The sequence below is a fragment of the Micromys minutus genome (genome assembly GCF_963924665.1).
Source record: "Micromys minutus genome assembly, chromosome: 15".
In the NCBI taxonomy this organism is placed as follows: domain Eukaryota; kingdom Metazoa; phylum Chordata; class Mammalia; order Rodentia; family Muridae; genus Micromys; species Micromys minutus.
Window position 1 is genome coordinate 55,101,486 of NC_137984.1, and position 20,179 is coordinate 55,121,664.

Below are 20,179 nucleotides of genomic sequence, written 5' to 3' on the forward strand. Positions count from 1 at the left end.
ATGTGCCACCATACTTGGCCTTCTTTAATGAATATTGTTGTTTGCAGTTCCCTTCTTTCTCAAACTAAAATATGGCCCTTTGATCTTACAGCGGAGTTCCTCAGGCTCACAAACACAAGCGTATGCAACACATTTTCTACCCACTTACCGAGGCTACTTACAGCCTTAAAGGTCACCTGAGAGCCAGGTCAAGGTTCACTGGGCCTTGAACCCTGCTCACCTTAACCCCAAAAGAAAGTTCCAGCTTCATTGGTAAAGTACTCGCCAAGCCTGTGCCAGGGTTCAAACACACACACACACACACACACACACACACACACACACACACACATTTTTATTTTAAATCCCACTTCATTATTTTATTATTTCTACAATAACTTTAAGGCTGACATTTGAGGAAAGGATAATTATAAAAGGAGTAGTCTCACAATAACTTATATAAAAATCACTCTTAAATTTTGTTTCTTCCTCTAGCTCTGAAAATAACCATCAGTAATATAAAGTAAATAAAACCCAAATCACTTAGGTAATAGCAAAAGATAAAATTGTAAAACTGCCAGCTCCCTTTGTATTATACATTCATCTGGGGACAAAATAACAAGATGGTAAGAATTCCCTCTTGCTCTTCCTTCAGAGCAGCATGGTGGTACTAGTTTCTATGTAAACCAGCAACGCAGGGCCAAGGACTGCCACTCCAGGTGATGCCCTGGTCACATGCCTGAGCCCTGCTAGGCAGGTGAACAGGAGTTTGCATGTAAATCAGGAAACCTCTGAAGCAGAGCAAGGGGAAGCTGACTCATGGCGCCTGAGCCTAAGGTAACAAGAATGGCTAATGACTCCATGACTAAGCCTTCCTTTAGCAGGGCCAAGATAGGGACGGAGAGGCCCACAAGTGTCCCTGTAAGTGTCTAAGTTCTATTTAACTCCAAAGGGTCACAATCTAGTGTCAGGAAGGACAGAGTTACTGACACTCCTTTTCAGCATCTCCTACACAAAATATGGTTAGTCAGGAAATGACTGTCTCATGACCATAGGTCCAAGGGCCACAAAGGAGTTGAGGCAGGACCTGCCCCACTAGCCTGGGTCAAGGGACTCTAGACTTAAACAGATCCAATTTAGATGTTTAAGAGTGTGAAGGTAGAAGCTGTTTGGATTTATTTCTTTATTTTAGGGGGAAATTTTATTTTTACTTCTCTCTAAAGACCAGTGATTGTAAATATAAAATTATATGCATTTAAGGCCTTACTTTAAAATACTTTTTTAAAATGCCTAATATGTATGTGCAGGAAAGTTTTACCTAAAATCTGAAGCTACATTCTCAAGGATTCTTTACAATTTCCTCAATTTACTGACTACTTCACCCAGAATAATTGTTTTGAGTAACAACCTACAAATAAAGTTAGTGCCGAATTATATTCCATTTCTCATCCAACTAATTATGGGGAGGGGGTCCTAATATTTCAGGCTTCATGTATGAACCCCAACTCTACAACCAGCGTGGCACACCATGACTCCAAGTCCTCAGGAGGCAAATGCAAGCAGGTTTCTGTGAGTCGGAGGCCAACCAGGACTGCACAGTAAGGCCTCGTGTTTTTAAAACAGACAAAAGTTATAAACACACATACCAACATCTTTTTTACTAAGACCGTGAATTTGAGGGGGCATGTGCGCAGGAGGGTTGGTTTGGAGGGATGAAGGGGGGGGGGGGGGGGAGTACTGATACCATCATAGTAGAATCTCCAGAAATACAAGAGTAGATTTTAGAAATTTAGCTCAGGGAGACAACCTTTAAGTAAACCCTATGAAAGAAGTAACCCATCTTGTCCCCATAAAGAATAAAACATGCACCCTCTGCATCTTTTCCAAACTGAGGCAGGCACCTCAGTCATGACTGCTATTCTCAAAGGGCCTGATGAATCAGGAGCCAGAGCAGAAACCTAGACAACGTGAATTAGGGCAGCGAGTGGTTGGACAGAAGACTGGACGGTTAAGAGCATGAGCTGCGGTTCTCAGAGGACTCACTCGGGTTAGGTTCATCAGCTACATGATTGCTCACAATGCTCTATAAGTACAGTGTGACTCCATGGGCACCTTCCTCATGCATGGAAGACATACAAACTCACATAGCACATGTACACACACACACACACACACACACACACACTTGCCCACTGCAGTTGTATGAAAGAAGGCTTGAAGGCACTAGTTTAAAAACTGACACTTGAGCACCTACTTTATAACTTTTCTGTTTACCTTGCATTTATAGCCATAAGGCCCCTCTGCTCTGCTGAGCTGCAAGCCCTTTCAAGCACAGCGCTGACTCGAAGGAAAAACACTTTACAAACAAGGAAACGAGAGCTTGCTGGTTATGTAATCTCATTCAGTGGTACAGCCATGATTCAAACCAGAATGTTTAACTACAAAACTCATGAGTACTCCCTGACTGTTCTCTGCTGATCACGACAGCCAAGTATCTGACCTATCTATCTATCCACCCGATACACACACCACCATTAGGCCCAGATTCCTCTGCCTGATGCAGTGAATAGAAACTGCAATTGCCAACCATAGAAACTATTGAAGAGAAGGAAGAGGCCACTTTTCTCTCAAAAACAAAAGTAACTGCCAAAAGAAACAACCTGAGTGTTCCCCAGCAGATCAACAAACGTTTGCATAACAATCGTCAACAGTTAGCAACACGGAGAATGAGGTACCATTGCTGCATGCTACACTGGAAAGCCCTGCCATCAAAGCCCATGGTGACATGCTTTTATTTGCACAAGGTGGCCAGAAGAAGCAAATGTAGAAAAGCATCAAATACTCAAATAATTGTTTAAAAGCCAGGAAGGATAAAGAGATGGGTCGGAGTGGAGATGGAGAGCCGTGACAGCTAACAGCTGTCTGGCTAGTAGGGTTTTTCATCGTGGTAATGAAAATGTTCTAAAATCAATAGCTCTAACTATCTGTGAATACACTAAATAGATTGGATTATATACACTTTAGGTAAATTATGTCAAGTCATATTCCAATAAATCTTTCTTTAAAAAATCCATTAACAAAATTAAAAGGAACCTTGGCTAATATCTCCAAGTTCCTCACTCAAGAATGAGGAAACCAAGTAATAAACCCAATATTCAGATTCTAAATCAATTTCCTAACGTACTCTGCCTACTGGATCCACTACTCAGTGCCCCCCACTGGGAAGCCCACTTCAGTGCTAGGCCAGGTATAACCCCACAAAAGGATATATGCCTCACTGGAGTTTTTAAGTCTGAGAAAGTGAAGATATGCCCAACAGCCTTTCCTACTAGAGTCAAAGGAGGTAAAGACCCTAAAAGCTGAGCATTTGGGCAGGAAATAAAGCCAAGCTAGACCTACATAATAGAATGCACCAGGTAAAAGATCAGACAAGAGATGGGCATACTGCGGGAAGGAGGTAAGTAGCACTCAGGGTCCAACAAACAGTGAGCCCAGATGAACAGAGCAGGGTGTTCATACCGGAGAGGGTAAGAAGCCTGCCAGGTCATCCCTGACAGGACAGGACTCCTCTGACAGGGGTAGAATTGAGAACAATGGGGTGGGAGTGTCTAGTTACAACCAGAGGGACTAAGGTCTGGTGTAAGGAATTACAGCCCACAAAGGAACAATCATGTCACAGGAGGGTGGAGGCAGCAAGAACGAAAAGGCAGGAAGGAAAGATGAGATCCCAAAGAGGTGAGACAGCACAGTCAACCATGTCAAGGATGGAAATGGGCAGCCAAGGCCAAGGTTTGACTGATATATGACTTTGGCCAAGTTAAACATCTCTATCTTGGTTTCCTGAGTAAAATGAGGGTAAACCATTTTGAGGGTAATTAAATATAGAAAGTATTTAAAAGAATGAATATGGGCATAGTGGCTCACACCTTTAATCCCTGTACTCAGGAGGCAGAGGCAAGATTCCCATGAGTTCAAGGTCAGCCTGGTCTGCCTCCCAAGTTCCAAACCAGCCAGAGCTACATAGTGAAATGCTGCCTAAACCATTTTTAAATACACACACACACACACACACACACACACACACACACACACACACACGTTGACACAGAGTAGGGCTTCTGTAGAAGTAGGTGCATCAGTAACTAGGTGACCCAGCTCCTGAAGTCAACAGCAGAATCAAGAGAAAGCCTCACGAGTCTCTAACTGATACATTCCTTTTCAGTGTCTGGGTCAGTTATGCATTCTTACATTCTAGAAAAAAAATAAGACTTGGCCCTGATCTCTGAGGATAGGCCTTCTGAGAGAAAACAAGCCAACAGACTAATGACTATTCCTACCAAAGTCCAACAGTCATGAACGCTTGAACATGATCTATACATGCACACAGATAGAAACACACACACACTTACACACATTAAAAAAGGAGCTAAAAATAAACAAATGTAAACTATCATTCATACACAATGTACATTTAGTAATTAAACTTGTTGAGTGTCTTGTCTTTGGATAATCAAACTCTCCCCTAAAAATAATGAAGCAGGCAGCAAGGGGTTGAATAGGTAAAGGAATTCTTGGGCCAGCCTATATAATCCTCAATGACATGTTAGTGATAAACATTTCAAGATAAATCTCTCCTTGAAAATATTAGTAATAAACGAATGATTCAGAATGGGGTATACCCAAGAGTACAGTCTCCCCTGGATTTATCTGGCTAAATTAACTAAATTTCCTTGCCAGTTTATTTACCGTGGGCCACTGAGAATGAACCTGAGGCTATGTTTAATATTCAAGACTGACTAGCTCCTCTGACATCAATAAACTCACTATTGATAAAGTTAGCCTGCTTAATTACAGCAAAGATCCCAAATTCCCATTTAATCTCTTGTAGTAAATGTAACAATCCTGTTAAATTCCTATAAAATCCCTTGGAACAAAAACAGCTTTCTCCAGCTCAGCTGGGAAAGTTTCAGTCTCAAGAGCTTTTGAAAGCAGGAGGGTAAGGGTGGTAAATTTCCACCAAGTAGACCATGAAAATAATCTGGGGATGCATGTGTACAACATGCTACTCACACGCTGTACTTCATTGTCTGAGGAGGTTACCTCTTAGGATGTACAGTCAGACAAGAAAGCTAACACCAAGAATAGTAGAACATATCACAGAACGGAATCTACTTTATAATATAAATCGACTTTATACCTACTATGCCAAGGACTGCAGGACACAAAAATGAGCTCAACAGAAATCAACTGGAAAATAATCAATGATCAAGTAGAGAAGTGAAAAAATCAGTTGTGGGTATTTCAAGACATGTGAACTGAATCCCTACTATATATCTGGTTTTATGCTGGATGCTCAAAAAATACAAAGTGGTCAACATTTGATTCTTATCTGAAACTTATAAATAAAGAGCAAAAATAAAACACAAGTGCCTTCCATCAGAGCAGACAAGGGTAGCCTACTAGGACCAAACTCAACTGCAAATCAAACGTGTACTATCATATCCAATCTAACTGTGTCCACTTCTCCCTCTGAACACCCAGTGATGTCACGATTTCAAAAGCTGGTGAGATGGCTTAGCAGTTAAGAGATCTTGTGGAGGATCTGAGTTCAATTCCCAGAACCCACTCAAGGCAGATTACAACCAGTTATAATTCTAGCTCCAGGGATCCAATGCCTCTGGCCTCCTAGGTACTGCACTCATGTGTACATACATATACATACACACACACACACAATTTTATAACATTTAATGCCAACACAATTTCTTTGCATCGGTGTGCATGAAGCTAAAGCTGACACAATGTCCAGTCTATATTTTCAGATAACAAAGTCAGGGAAATGAACGAAGCTCTTTCTTTTGACAATAAGCATTACACGACATTTTAATGGCCAAATACTACAAGGTAGAGATTAAGTTAGTATGGGGATCGGGAAGAGGTAGGTGCAAAGGTCTTCTGCTTGTGTGGACCACTAGGGTGTTCGGGAGGAGATGAAGCTAGCTGTCTTAAATGATCCAGCACAGAGGTAAAAGGCACTGAATGCAAGGAGAGAAATTACAACTCTGCCCAGAAACCTAAAGAGCATCCCCTTCGCACAGAAAGGTGTGGCATTCCTATGTGTCAAATGGACAAAGACTGGAAGCAAGCATCTTTTACACAGCTCCCTCCACGTCGGCTTGCTCTACACACATGTAGAGAAATGACACTTGGCTGGGAAGAGGCTCAAGCTCTCCTAGCATCTAGACACCAAGGGTTCACCTGAAGGGCAATGGTATTCACATTAATTCCTGCTCTTGACCTCACATTTTAGCCCGGAGAGACAAGGAGTCTGATCCCTCTATCTGCTTCCTTAACTCTCTGAACCTTCATTTTTCTCTTTCCATCCTTCTTAGTATAAGGTTAAAAAAAAAAAAAAAAAAAAAAAAGAATGCCACAATGTCTGAACATTTAAATTCAACCCACATGACATTTCCTTCACATTTAATTACTTCCATACAATTTACATCCACTAGTCACGCTAGACCCCAGAGTATTAAACATGCTCCTTGACAAAGACGCTCTTGTCCAATAATAACCCCCATAATCAAAGTTCAGGAATTATGGGTAAAGCCCAGCTGGCTGATGGATGAAACAAACAGGTTTTTAAATTCATCCAAGCAGGCTCCAGACCAGAAACAAACCAAAGCCGGCCACTCTAACATCATGCTTAGGAACAAAGGCAGACAACATTGCAAGAGTCAGGCTTTGCCCGCAACCTTGCTTCATGTGGCTCGCCCTGAGAAGCCAGCATGCCGGCGTACCTGAAGGCTTGTTCTGTTTTAAGTCTGAACAATGTAAGAATGTAAGGATGTAGCTGGTGTCTAAATGTTTTTAAAGTAGTAAAATTCTTCAGGTAAGCTCTTTTTAACCCCAGCAAGCGCGGGCAAAGACAGTTATCTCTCCTGTAACAAAGGAAATCTACGTAACACCTCAGTCTCGTGAGTATTTCTAGTTCCAGACCTTCATTTACGTTACTCACTTGTATTACTGATATTGCTCACCTTCCTCGCCTGGACCAATAGTTTAGTTTTGAAAGTTCATGCTAGCATACGGGTCCTAGCACAGCCTCCTGGGTCTCCCTTGCTCTCAAAGGAGGCTCTCTTTCACAGGAATCTCGCCACTTTTCTTACAAACGCCCCTTAAGACCATTTATAATTTCATGCAATCACGCCTCATGCTTGAAGCCCACCAAGCACAAACTGTTTCTCAGATTCACACTCAGTTTTCAGATGACTCATTAAAGTTCTGATAGCCTGCATCTCGGCTCATCTTTAAAGAGGCTGTTCTCTCGTTAGGACAAATACAGACCCATCCCCACTGATATCACTGGGACCTCAGAAACCTAGAAATGAAATGTTCTACTTCAAGCCAAAGAACTATTTTGGATCTGTTCTAACAAAAAGCAACTTTGAGCCAGGTATGGTTACACACACCTTTCATGTCCGCATTCAAAAACTCTGAGTTCGAGACCAGCCTCAATTACACAGTGAGTTTCAGGACAGCTGGCCTATAAAAAAAAGAACCTGCACCAAGAGGGGTAGAGGGGGAGGCTCAAAGAATCAGGACATAAAGTGCTCACTGCGAAACCTGAAGATCTGAATTTGATCCCCTTCAAATCCCTTTATCCCAGGATCAAGAGGCAGAGGCAGGTGGGTCGCCATGATTTTGAGATCAGCCCTGTCTTCATACTGAGGCAGCCAACGTCTACAAAGGCCAGCCAATACAACACAGTGAAGCTTGGGAAGGGAAATAGAATAAATTTACTGGCAGAGTGGGGCTGGTAAGGACAGAGGGTTGGGTTGGAAGGCTGAAAGTGAGGGGTATTTGTACAGTGGTGTGGAAACCTAGAGCAATGGAAACTTCCTAAAACATATGAGGGTGATTGTCTTAGTTAGGGTTTGTTTTGTTTGTTTGTTTATTGCTTTTTTTTTTTTTTTTTTTTTTTTTTTTTTGCTGTGAAGAGACACCATGACCACAGCAGCTCTTATAAAGGAAAACAATTTACTGAAGCTGGCTTGAAGAGTCAGGTTTAGTTCATTATAGTAATGACTCAGGAAACATGGCGGTATGCAGACAGACATGGTGCCGGACAAGGAGCTAAGAGTTCTACATCTGTTCCCAGGTAACAGCAAGAGAGCTGACTTGAGCCTTGGAGGCATCGAAGTGACACACTTCCTCCAGGAGGCCACACCTACTCCAAGAAGGCCACACCTTACAGCCCCACTCCCTAAGATCCAAGCATTCAAACCTGAGCCATATGGAGGTCATTCCTATTCAAAACACCAGCAACCCTAGGTAGAGCTAGGGAGTCTTAACAGGCCATCTCTTGTAGTTAGGAAAGGCTTCCAGTGGCAGAACTGGGTTGCATTCAGTTGAGTTGTTGGCCAAGAGGGTACCATGGAAATCCCCAAACAACCCAAGCTGTTGCTAAGACAAAAGTTTGCTCTCCGCAAACTGCCAGTGGGTACCCCATTGCCAAAGACAACACTCACACAACTCATTCACCCTGGAGAGTTTGAGCTGGTACCTACAAAGAGTCTTTATCCCTACATTCTAGTCTCTTTGATGTAGGAAGGTACTCTGCAGGCAACTGAAGAAGAACCAACCAGTCACAAAACCTTGAACCTATAATCGGTCCCACCTGCAAAATGTGCTAAGTAAGGCAGTGGTAGCCCAGAACATGTGGGGGTGCTCAACCACTGATTCGACTTAAAGCTCCCTCCTCGAGAAGGAACCAAAACCCAACACTGCCCAAGAACCAGAGACTAGACAGCCCAGAGACCTGGGATTAAACCAGCAATGAAATGACTCCTAACGGTGTTCTGCTATGCTTATAGAGCAGTGCTTTATCCAGTCATCAGAGAGACTTCCTCTGCAGCAAATGCGAGCAGATGCAGAGACCCACAGCCAGACATTACTTAGAGAAGAGTCTAAATTGGAGGTCTCCATCAAATTTCTCCCCTCAGAGTTCAGGAAACCTCGAGGAAAAGGAGGCAAGAATCCGGTTCTGTCCTGCCAGAGAGGATGGAAGACCAGGAGAAAATGGCCCTCGGAATCAACTATGACACATGAGATCACAGGCTAAAGCAGCAGGCATAGGACCTACACGGTCCACACAAGGTTCACTGTGGAAATACTGCAGCTTTTGGCACAGTACTTTCTAATGGGACTCCTGACAATAAGAATGATTCTGAAGAGCTGGAGAGATGGCTCAGTGGTTAGAGCACTGACTGCTCTTCCAGAGGTCCTGAGTTCAATTCCCAGCAACCACATGGTGGCTCACAACCATCTGTAATGGGAGCCGATGCCCTCTTCTGGTGTGTCTGGAGACAGCGACAGTGTACTCACATACATGAAATAAATAAATAATTCTTTTTAAGAAAAAGAAAAGAACAAGTCTCTGGCTGTTTGGACTCCTTCAATTCCCTCCTACTGGGTTGCCACGTCCAACTTGGCGATGATAGTTTTTGCTTCATCTTATATTTTCTGTGTCATATTCGGTTGTTGTCTTTAGAAGTTTTTCCTTTTCTAATAAGAGACAGAAATGGAGTAGACGCAGAGCGAAAGAGAGGCAAGAAGGAACTTGGAAACGAGAAGGCAAACTGTAACCAGAGTATATTGTATGAGAAAAGGAGTATGTTTTTAATTAAAAAACAAACACTCTAAAGGTACATTTCATTCAAAATTTAAATATGAGCTTCTAAATGAATGTTTTAAAAATCTGATTTTTCTTTAGCATACCAATGAGTTATTATATAGAATAATTTTATCTCTGAATATATCCAGGTATACTTTATTCTATTTTATCTCTGAATATATCCAGGTCTACTTTATTCTATCAAAGGCTACATCTAGAAGCTGGCAAGATGGCTCAGCAGGTAAAGGCACATAATCCCTGGGACCAACATCGGACAAAAGAGAAAACCAACTTCTGCAAACTGTCCTAGCTTCCACTCACACTGTGGCACAGGCAAGTGTGGCACACAAAGCTATGAAGACAAACATTAAATAACTAAATGTAATATAAAAATATAATAAAAACTCATTTTTACTTCAGCTGACAATCCTAGGATCCATAAAGCAGGCATGAATCACACAAGAGGTTTACCGGGACTAAGGAGGGCTTTGCAAAAGCCACTAAAACTCACACACTTTGCTTTAAGGCATGCATAAGAAATGCTCTCCTACTGTCCTGAAGCTATGTATTCACCATGAGGTAAGTTGGGTATCACGATGCATGTGCAAGTGAGAAATCTGCATCCTGTGGTGATTTTCAAAGCAATTCACTAGGATGGAACAATTAACAGGTTAAATGGGAGGCATGGGGCAGCACCTGACTCCCATGGCTGTGGCTAATAATTACAAAGGCTGCAGGAGTACATAACTCCTCTAACACCGTGAGACTCGGGACAAAGCTTCAGTTTGGGATGCAGGCTTTAAAGTCGTTTGTTTAACGGACACCCCGTTTTCCACAATGACCCAACACTACACGGCTCCAACTGTATGTTGTATGATCACGGATCACAGACAAACATAAAGAGCAGATGTCTGCATTGAGAACATTAAGAATCAGTCCTGAGGCCTTCCTTTGGGGCAGCCCAGCCTCGCCTGTCTTCACATGCAACATGCAGAAACTGCCAATCAGTAACTCAAGCTGGACTTGTCTTACACCAGCAATGGGGTAACTTTTTAATAGACTAAGAAAAAAAAGATCACAGTTATAGCTCAACCTCCGAGCAGCTGCTCCTTTATTCCTAGCTTTCATTTCTTCAGATTATTCCACAATGCAAATTCATGGCTGAATTTTGTGGTATTTTATGATATTACATTTGGCATAAGCTAGCCAAATATACATTAGATGATATCATTTAAAAATCCCTATTTTCCCAAAGCTGTATATACACAGACTTATACTTCATACACTATAAAATAAGGAGGAAGAGGAGGACGAAGGAGAGGAGGGGGAGGAAGAGGAGGAGGGGGAAGAGAAGGGGGAAGAGGAAGGGGTGGAATGGGAGGAGGAGGGGGAGGAGGAGGAGGAGTGATGAAAAGGAGTAGGGAGAGGAAGAAAGGGAGGAGGAGGGGGAGGAGGAAAAGAAAACTTCAAGAATGTCATGAACAGAACTAGTTTATCTTTTCCTATTTGAACCCTAACCCCTTCTATTAAATTCATGTCTATACAAATCCTAAATCTGTGCAGTTCTCAGTTATTTCTCAATTTGAAAAATGCAAACAAATAAGAGGGCCTTTAATTTTCTTTAATTAATCCCGTGTACTTGCATGTATGTTTAGTGGCCCTGGAGGCCAGAAGAGGGTCCTCTAGAAGTAGAACTATAGACAGTTGTGAGTCACCATATGTGTAGGAACTCAGCCTGGGTCCTCTTCAAGAGCAGCCAGGGCTCTTTAAGGCTGAGCCATCTCTCCAGCTTCATAAAATAGTCTTTTAATCTCAATAGAGGCTTTAACTATAAGATGTAACCAAACTCAGTTTAATCGAATCAAATATAACCAGAAGAATTTTCTTGCATTAATCTCAGAATTGCCTTTGCCAAGTCCCAGTTCCAGCAAACAATAAAAAAAGGCAGTGAAGATAAACCCTCATCCAAAGCTATACTTTATAGTTCCAGAACCACACTTACGTATGGACGATGCTCTTCAAACATAACCAGCTGCTCTTACTACGGCTATAATTTAGTATGACACACTCCAACAACAGAGACATGCCACTAACAGAGATTGACCACAAGCCAGGGATGAAAAACAGGACAAGTGATTATTTTATCAATTATGGTAATTCTTGAATTCAAATCTGACTTTTTTCTTATTTGGGGGTGGGGTATACGTATTAACTACGAGCGTGTGTGTCTGTGCACCACAGGCATGCCTGACGCCTGTGGTGAGCTTCCTTGTGGATGCTGGGAATTGAACCTAGGCCCTTTGCAACACCAACTCTCCAGCCCCAGAATTCAAATCCTGTAACTTAGTTACAAAAACACTGGCTTCAGATCTCATTGTGGAAGAGTGCTTAAGCAAATGTACAGAGTCCCCACAAAACACCTGACCTTTGAAGTGAGGGAAATATCCTCATCGGGGGCACTAGAGATGTGTAAGAGAGCGTGTGTGGCTGTAAGACAGCATGTTGCCCACAACTATCTGAATTCATATTTTCTTCATGTTTCCAAACCCTGTCACTAAATTAACATACTAAGTTAACATACATCAGGCCCGTTTTTGCCTTAGCACAGGAAACTGTCCTAGGTGGAGAATATGGTTCCTGGTCATCCAGTTTCCATTCCTTCTTATTCTCCTTCCAGGCTTCCAGGCACACTGTTTAAAAACTTCCTCCTACCTTTCTGACCATTCACCGTCATGTCCTTTACAGGATCTACAAGACCGTCTCTATGTGAAGCCCATGGGACCCCATCCACACTTGGATTCCAATCTTGACATAACAGACTAACTATGTATCTCAATGGTAGAAGGCCAAATGGATTGGACAGAGCACGGAACACACCCTTGATCATAAGGGCAAATAATGCAAAAACACATTAAAAGTTACTTAGACATACTAGGAAAAAAATCATTTTTAGAAAGTCATGGTCCAGCTTCCCTGAGTCAACCATTGCTAGTGGGCGGAGCTCTCGAGAGCCAATCTCTCTCTGAGGGGATATGGTTGCTGAAGAGGGAGAGTCATTTTGTTCAGTGATGTCACCATTAGTAAGGTGACATGTCCTATAAATAACCCCTTCCTTCCCAAGCTATGTAAGCAATCCCAACTGAATTCACTGGGGCTCAAAAAGAAAGACACTGAAGTGGAAGAGGGGTAAGCTGGGGAAGTGAAGGAAGGTCCAGGCAACGGAAAGTCAGGAGAAGGTAATGGGGAGTAAATATAATCACAATACATGACACTCATCTATGAAAATGTAATGATGAAAACTATTATTACATAGAATTAATGCATAGTAATTGAATAATAAATAACAAGTGTTCCCTCAGAAAGAAAGAAAATCAGGGTCCAAAATCCTGCATGGTCACTCACAGTTATAATCCAAATTCTCAGGCACTGAATGGGAGTATCATCGTGAATTAGAGGCCAATGTGGGCTATAGAATAAGACCATGTCAGAAAGAAAATCATAGTCAAATTATGAAGAAAGGGGGTTGTAAATTTAATCAATGAACAGTAAAAAAAAAAAAAAAATCATTTCAATGTGGCTTGGATATACTCTCTCGACTGGTTAAAGATTTATAATCTCGGACACAATGCTGGTTTAAAATCCAACCTGAGCCAGGCAACACCTTTTCATTCCCAGCTCTTGGAGGCATTAACAGGTGGATCCCTAGGAATTCAAGGTCAGTCTAGTGAGACCTTGTCTCAAAAAGCCAAAACAATAGATAAAATCCAATTCTAACTAATACATAAGGAAATTAATCATCTTATAAAGTTGAAAATCACAGATTGTTGACTGTGGATTTTTCAGCCCTAAGAATTGTTTATGAGGGGCATAGAGAAACAGTTGTAGTTGACAACTTCCTCTGAGCCTTACCCCGAGGAAGCTGACACTAAGCTGGCCTCTGAGAGTCATCCCACACATGCTATCCACACAGGCACTCGTACAAATAAGAAATAGTAAGAACAATTTCTTTAAAAGAAAAAAAAAAAAAAAAAAGATCTGAGTATAATGGTATACCACTTTAATCCCAACAATAAGGAGGCAAAGGCCAATGGAGTTCTTTCTGGGAGTTCAAAGCTAGCCTGACCTACAGAACAAGTTCCCGGACAGCCAGTGCTTCACAGTGAGCTCCTGTCTAACCATTAGACAAAGCGTAAGTTCCAGTTCTAGGTTCTAGGCTCTGGTAAAGTAGAAGGTCCTTTCGAACAGACAACCTATAAGAACCAGTAGCAAGCTAAACATCTGACTTACAGGATGGGGCAGTCTACCAAAATCGACAGAATGGGTGGAGGCATGCTGCTTAGCTGACAGAGCGCTTGCTAGGCATATGTGAAACCCTGGGTTCAACAGTATAAACTAGGCAGGGTGGCATGTGCCTGAAATCCCAGCAGCACTCAGGAAATAAAGGATGACCTATCAATCAGAAGTTCAAGGTAACTCTCAGCCGGTGAAGACGTGAGACCCTACTCTTAAAAACAAATAAATAACAGCGAAGACCCATCAGCCACGCAATAAGTAAAGGAAGAAAAGCAGAACAGGAACTATGCTCTCCCTATCTTATCAGTCTAGCACCGAGGGGTTAAAGAGGAAACCCAAATTAAATACAGACACAATTTTTAAAAGTTTAAAAGTGAACACTAAAGGGCCAAAGGAAACCAGTGCTATTCAACCAATGACTATGCTACTAGGTCAGTTACCAAGTGTGGAGAGGCTTGTTCAAAAACAATATTTTAACATAAATTTCAGAAAAGGCAAAACAGCGGGGTGTGGTAACCGCGCCTTTAATTCCATGGCTCAGGAGGCTGTGGCAGGAATTCCAGGCCAGCTACAACTACGATCCTGTCTTCAAAAAAGAAAAACAGTAAAAAATGTTTCAGAATGGCCAGTGTTATTGTATTAAGAGCATAAATTGTTATGCCTTTTCTACAGTAACATTTATAGAATGAAGACTGAATATGTTGACTGAAGATCATCATTTTCTTTATAATTCTGTTTATGGTTCATACACAAAAACCACATATGCCATTGTAATCAGAAATTTAAAAATAAATGAAAACCTCGGTAGGGGTCATTTGATAGCCTGCTGTTCTTCCAAGGGCACTGGGGCTCCCAGCACAAGTGGATCTGAAAACTCTGACCCGAGAAATAAACTAAGAGATAGCCTTCAGTGGTTCAGTTATCAGCAAACCAGCCACACCTGGGCTGATGCAGCAGCTTTAGAGAAACAATGGTTCAGCTTCCCCCACACTTGGTTTTCCTCTCTATCTAGTACCTTAAAGACAACCACTGCAGAAAGAAGGTTCGAATACTCTACAAGGGACCTTTAAGAAACAGAAAGGGCTGCCTTGAATCCCAACACTCAAGTGGCAGAGGAAGGAAGGCAAATGTGTGAGTTGGAGGCCAGCTGGGGCGACAAGAGTGAGACCCTGTTTACTTTATAAAGAGAAGAACAGAAAGCAATGACAACGTATACCCAGGAATAATCCATCCTACCTAAGAAAATGGCAGAAGACTGTTCATAGATGACTCAGCTCTACTGCCCACAAAGCTATTGTTCCGCTGAGGAAGCAGCATGGGAAAAGGGGAGTTTTGAAAAGGAAAGAGAAAGCCTGCTTTAAAACAGATGAAATCATTTCACTCAGAGACCACTGTTAAATAACATGACTTCTGCCAAATCACACCTTCATCCTCCCCTAGGCTCAATTTTTCTAGCCAAAAATAAAAATAAAATGCAAAAGCCACTAAAACCTTCAAAGTGCTAAGTTTGAGGCCAGCCTGGTCCACAGAGCTAGTTCCAAGACAGGGCTACACACAGAGAAAGCAAAACAAAATAAACCCCCAAAACCCTCAAATTGATCTTTGTGGATTATAAATCCCTTTGGTTTCTGGCTGATATGACCCTGAGCCCCACCACCACCACAGTCAAGAGTGGGAATCTTCTGCTAGTCCCGCCTGTGGGTGATAGAGCTGACTAAGGAACTGATTCCAAGAGAATTCAATCCGGGTGAGCAGCTACCATTTTCTCTTCAGACTGTGTTAACAAAGTGGGGCACAGAACATTTACCTTATTCAAAGTTCAAACAAAGCTCTAAAAGGAATCAAGAATTCTTGGCAGAATGCTTATTCTACAAGACAATATTCACAAAAACACAATTCCTTAAATTCTTAGTCACTTAGCCAAGAAATTTCCAGGGACGGCATCAGGTCATGCCAGTATACTACTTACACTCCATCTACCATTCAAAATGAAATGAAGATTCTGGCTTAGCTGGAGGTGTGCCCACAGCTGCATGGACAGAAATGGATCACTGCAACGTTCCCAATACCCAAGGCTAACGTCTACTTTTGTCCTAAATCACAAACACATCTGAGCAACTTTAATCATTAAAAACACATGTAGAAAAGAATTTGTTTTTATTTAGAAGTCATTTTAGTAAAAAGTCATGGTGAAATACATACAGCTTGGGCTGGAGAGATGGCTCACTGGTTAGAGCACTGACTGCTCTTCTAGAGGTTCTGAGTTCAAATCCCAGCAACCACTTGGTGGCTCACAGCTATCTGTAATAAGATGTGATGCCCTCTTCTGGTGTGTCTGAAGACAGATACAAGGTACTTATATGTAATGAATACATAAATCTTTAAAAAAAAAATACATACAGCTGCATTTACTTAAGTGAATTTAATGCACAATGATATTTTGAACATTTATGCTATACAGAAACTAGTATCTTCCTTTGTAAAAAAAGGCCAGGCTATGACATCGAATCTCTGACCTCTACTGCCACTTAGAAATCAAAGCATGTGTCTACTCCATGGCTCAATAATCCAGACATCAACTGTGTGAAAAAGCCATTAAGTTGGCTTCAGGATGCCAGCACCACACTAAGCCCCAAAACAAAGACTAAAAAAAAAAAAAAAAGAAAAAGAATAAAAAGTATCTCCAAGAGGTTAGAGAGATGGCTCCGTGGTTAAAACCACTTGACCACTTGATGCTCCTGCAGAGGACTGGAGTTCAGTTCCTAGCACCTAAATCCAAATTAGGGGAGCAGTTGCAGCTAGCACTGCCATCCCTGGAACATTAGGGGAGCAGTTGCAGCTAACACTGCCATCCCTGGAACATTAGGGGAGCAGTTGCAGCTAGCACTGCCATCCCTGGAACATTAGGGGAGCAGTTGCAGCTAGCACTGCCATCCCTGGAACATTAGGGGAGCAGTTGCAGCTAGCACTGCCATCCCTGGAACATTAGGGGAACAGTTGCAGCTAACACTGCCATCCCTGGAACTTTGACATCCTCTTCTGGCCTCCACAGGCACTTCATGTATGTGGTGCACATACATATATCCAGGCACACACACACACACATACATAAAACTAAATAAATCTTAATACACACATGATGTCAACAGCTTTGGGATGAGGAAGAAAGAGCTAACAACCAGTACGACTCTCAGATAAGCCCAGAGCATCCATCGCCAATTGCTCATTCTTAGAGGGCCTCAGTAATCAAAGGACCAAAGATTAACACCAAGGAGGAGCTTTGTATCAAAGTGGTACATGCTGTCTTACATTTGAACCTTTGGAAGCAAGGCTTCCAACAGAGAAATAAGGGCTCTAAGATGAAGTTTAAGACTCGTTCTTAGACAGCTTCCCTTTTAGCAGGGAAGACTAGATAAGCTGACGTGATTCTGCACCAAGTGGATCGGTCAACCACAACTTCCGTCTAGGTCTTTTCTAAGCCTGACCCCTATGACCTCACTGGTTCTGATAATGATTCACGTTCCAGCCTGTTTTTGCCTCAAGAACTCATCTCCTCTAGCAACTGAAAATACATTTGACTGTTCAATCTAATTCAAAAGCTGAATCTACTGTAAAATTCATGACATCAAGAAGTTAACCGGATGGGGCAAGAGCTACGACAATGCACACCGCTGCTGTGATGGTATTTTAGGTTACCAAGTGTAACGTAAGACTCCTGACCCAATTTCCACACAATTCGCTGGTCCAGCCCATAACTATTTTACAGTGCGGTTGGTAATTACATTACTGAACTGTGTGGTCATAGTGTCACCAGCTGAGAGAGGAAAAGCCCACCAAGCACTGTGTTCTTTCCCGGCTTGCTTTTCCTGTGGCTGAGGAACCCAGACCACCTACCTACTCACCTGGTTCTGAACTAGCTAACTTAAGTGAAGGCGCTAAGGACCTAAGACCCAGATTTAGGCCTAAATCTCTCAAACTTCCTTTCCCCAAGTCTCTGTGTTCCGATGTCCTGGATCTCTTAGGGCTTAAAGCACTATGGATGAAGTTAAACTGACTTCTCAAAATTGTTTTCTGGCTCTAGTCAAGTCCAACTCCCAGAGACTCCTTACTTTTTTAGCTTTGTAGATCTCTGAAGCACCTCTGACGAGTCAGTCAGTCAATCTCTGTCTCTGTCTCTCTCTCTCTCTCTCTCTCTCTCTCTCTCTCTCTCTCTCTCTCTCACACACACACACACACACACACACACACACACACACACACACCACGAACGCATGAGGGAACAAACGTCCGGGGGCAACGGCATCGCAACCTTGCGCCCGGACAGACTTACTTAAGGAAGTATCTCTGGCCAGTGGCCGTGAAGGTCATCTCCCACCCTGGGGGCAACGGCAGCTCGTCGGTCACGTCATAGGACTGCTGGCGGAGGTGTGCGTGCTGCTGTGCAGGGCCTCCGGCGGCGCCCGCACCGGTGCCGAGCTGCAGGGATGCGGGCGACGAGTGCGAGCGGACGTGCTGCGCACCGGTTAGTCGAGGCCCGGGGTGGCCGCCCGATGAGTCGGTGCTGGACTGGCGCGAATGGGAGCCGGAATCGGGCTCCTTAAAGAAGGACTCCGGGAGGATCTTTTTCCGCCAAGAGCTGGGCTTGGGGTTCATGACAGAGTTGAAGAGGGCTTCGAGGTCCGTGTCGAGGTCCTGCGTGACGTGGATGACTTGCTGCCCTGGCGGCGGGAGCGGATGGGGCACCGAGGACGGATTCATCTTTCTACAAGAGAAAAGAACGATCTGGTCTGCCTTATAGTTCAAGTCAGGGGTGGGGGGTGTCCTGGGGAAGGACAGAGAAAGCAGAGACAGTTAGGTATGGGTCCAGGGACCAGCCGGTGGGGGAGGGGGCGCCCCTGGCCTCCGAGATTATGCAACTTTCCCGCAGCAGAGAAGCTCCCCTGAGCAGGCAGCCGCGGGAGGGGGGGTGCCTGCACCAGACCCGCCTCAGCCTCCCCTGACCAATAAGCCCACCGCCGACCCCAAGCGTCCGGACTGCGGTCGTCTAAGAGCCGGACGCCAGGGAGGGTGCGGGGCGCGGCGGGAGCTACCTGGGCACGCGGGGAAGCCAAGCCTGGGCGCCTCCCGAACTGACGAGCTGGAACCCGGCCCCGGCTGGCAGATCCCGAGCGGATTCTCAGCAGCCGAAGGCTTATCCTCTTACATCCCCGGAGCCGGCCTCGGGCGCTCGCACTGCGCGAGGAAGCGACAGAGAAGACGTAGACCAGCGTAGCCGCCGCGGCTCCCGGACTGTCCCATAAACAAAGTTTGCTGCAAACTCCCACCCCTAGGAAAGAGGCGGGCCGAAAGTGGAGCTGTTGAATTATGCATGACCTCCTGGCCGGAGCCAGCCTGCCCCACGCCCCTCCTCTTCCTCCTCCTCCCACCCCGGCTCGACTGGCGGGGGTGGGCTGGGCGCCTCGCAGCTCCGGAGAGACCGTGCCCCCGCCCCGCCGCACCGCGCCGACCTCTCCCGCCGAGCGCTCTATCTGCATTCCTTTGAGTTTACCACTGACTTGGGGCGGGATCAAAGAGAACATGGTTCAGGCCTGTTAAATCAAGGAGTTATGGACAAAAACCAAATCGGGGAATAACGGAGGGCAAGCGGTTAAGGGTCCAGGGCCCAGAATGAGTCTGTCCAGGGCGCTTGCCTTCGCCTTGAGGGGAGCGCCCAGCACCCGGAATGTGGCACGGGGCGCGGATCTGCCAGAGGTCGGACCGGGGCGCACCCTGGCTCAGGGAGACACCCGCGAGGCCAGACTTTCCACGGAAGGCTGCTTAGCGCTTGTGACCTTATTTGGTCTGGTGAGGAGACAACTTGGCCGTTTGGCTTTCAATTGTCTGCAAGACGGTTTCCAAAAAGTGCCGCTGTTGCTGAAGATGCGGCTTCGCCAAATAGTCGAGTGTAAACTACCAACTTTCGAACCTTTCGTCGATCCTCAGTTTTCTCTACGGAGTGAATCTGGGTACTTTTTCCAACTAAAAAGGCCGAGACAAAGCTGCGTTCTAGAAGGCCAAGCAATTGCGCCCCCTTCCCTCCTCCCGCGGCGTTTGCGAGGGTAGTGGGAGGATTGGAATGTCCCTGGGTCCCTCCAGGGAGCCTGGAACTCGGATGGAACCGGGGCAGGTGGCTGGGATGGAGAGGGTGTGCCAGTGACCCGGAAAAAGCCACACACCCTTCCACCGGACTGG

General features: G+C 44.2%; 1 protein-coding gene across 2 annotated transcripts in view; it reads right to left on the reverse strand.

Moving 5' to 3' along the window:
• Nucleotides 1-19,318, reverse strand: part of WWTR1 (WW domain containing transcription regulator 1) — a gene marked incomplete at its 5' end in the record, with an annotated part of 111,302 nt that extends 91,984 nt beyond the window's left edge. The window contains 2 exons of one of the 2 annotated variants that reach the window (XM_080929251.1): nucleotides 18,279-18,710; nucleotides 19,152-19,318. In XM_080929251.1, coding sequence (XP_080785377.1) covers nucleotides 18,279-18,710; nucleotides 19,152-19,318 — 599 coding nt within the window. Of the gene's footprint in view, nucleotides 1-18,278; nucleotides 18,711-19,038 lie in introns of both variants that reach the window. The other variant, XM_080929250.1, reaches the window with a different exon arrangement.
• Nucleotides 19,319-20,179: the final 861 nt, after the last annotated feature.